The 1,762-nt window shown below is 45.9% G+C and overlaps 1 protein-coding gene across 1 annotated transcript in view; it reads right to left on the bottom strand.

The window, feature by feature from the left end:
* LOC110987044 (septin-5-like) overlaps positions 1–1,551 on the bottom strand; it is a 10,432-nt gene extending 8,881 nt beyond the window's left edge. The window contains exon 1 of the mRNA XM_087141189.1: positions 1,517–1,551. Within this exon, the coding sequence (XP_086997315.1) occupies positions 1,517–1,551 (35 nt within the window). The remainder of the gene's footprint in view (positions 1–1,516) is intronic.
* Positions 1,552–1,762: the final 211 nt, after the last annotated feature.

A 1,762-nucleotide genomic window follows, 5' to 3' on the forward strand; every position in this document is an offset into this window, starting at 1 on the left:
TTGTACATAACATAGGAACTCTGCACCCTCTTCATCCCCCTCCCCGCATATCACGGTGAACTCCAATTTTTGCGAAGGGAATTGATACATTAATGGCTGTCGACCTACAGTAAAGTGAATAAATTTAAATCATTTAAGGGCAAAACCCGTCATTAAAGTACTTCTTGAAATTTAAACCATTTCTAAGTTCCTCCAAACTGTTACTGTGCGATCGGTATTTCAATACAACAGGGTATGTTTCCCCAGCTGGCCAAAATAAGAGCGCTTCCTCACGGTGCTCCAACAAACTCTACCTGTTGGCCTACGCCAGTCTTCTGTTATCCCAGAGTTAAAGTGCACCCCCAAGCGGCAAAAGAAGGACAGGTGGTTGTAAGTTTTCCAAGCGGCTTATTATATTGCACGCATTCTGCGTGTACGCAAAGACCATATAAAATTCGTTCCACTTACTCAGCGTGCTTCGCGTCAAACACGTCATTGGGTGCGTTCGATTAGCTTCCCTGAACACACCAGTTTTACACTCAAGGGAAGCCTCAAAATGAGGCTTATCGAACGCTACAGTGTGTTTTCAAAGGCATTCTGGGAAAAAGGTCAAGTCCCCGCCTCGTTCCATCACGTACGTCCATGCTCGAACAGTCCATCCGTGACGTCATTACACTCGGGCAGCCTCCAGAGACCCGCTCGCCAGCTGGGGTAGTGGTGGCTGACACCAGGGCAGGCACGAACATCACGTGATGGCTAAACGAACGCTCTCGTGTAAGTTTGACTTATACGTGTAAGCTAATCGAACGCACCCATTGATCTCGATTATAAACGCGCGCTTATGCGGTGAGTAAAAAAAAGAAACGCCCTCTTTTGTTCAGCTGGGAGCGGATAACAAGTCAAGAAATCAACATCGTCGACATCGGACCACAGATCAACTGCTGATCAACAATGGCATACAAAAGTTTAAAACAATAGCAAAAACAGAACACGGGGTTGGCTAATGCAATGTCCACACATTTCATTACCGGGTATTATCGAAGGGGGATATCCATGCCCCTTTTCCCAGCTACGCTATCATTCATAATGTATGAAGCGATGCCTCAATCGGTTCATACCTGTTCATACCTCAACGGTGTCAGCCTGATTAATGTCGTAGGATATTTAACTTGTACAATACCATGGGCTAGATCGCGCAAGGCATGGTGGGAACCAACATGGCGCGACAAGAACGTGTCCATGGGAACGAGGTTGAGGCCTGGCCCGGCCCTCCCCCTCTAGCTTTATGGTCCCTAATTTTTATGATCTCTATTATGGGATAATACAGATCTGCAATCTAGAGCCGTATACGTGTATGTACATGTATATATACGGCTCTGGCAACGACACAAAGCGCGCCTAAAGCATCATGAGGCCCATAAAGCAGTGATTCTCTATTAAAAATCCCATACAGAGACGTGCATCAGATGTTTAGAGTATAACAGATGTCTACATTTGCAGTCAAATTGATAAGATATAGAGTTTTATTCCCACTTACCTGTTTGCCTTGGGCTTGGTGACATCCGCGTCCATGACGTCCGGAACCCGGGGGACCTAACTGGATAAGAGGACATCTTCGCAGATCGACAACGTACAAAACTTTTTACCAAGATTTCTCCGTGGATGGCAGATAAAGTGGATATAAAAATGAGCCTATGTGGTTGAAGCAGGGTATATCACAACTGCATTGGCACCCCTGTTTACGGAAGCGGATACACTGGATCTTTTCTCGGCGGACAAGAGT

The sequence above is a fragment of the Acanthaster planci genome, linkage group LG09 (genome assembly GCF_054643075.1).
Source record: "Acanthaster planci isolate LZ-2023a linkage group LG09, COTS_SCS, whole genome shotgun sequence".
NCBI lineage: Eukaryota > Metazoa > Echinodermata > Asteroidea > Valvatida > Acanthasteridae > Acanthaster > Acanthaster planci.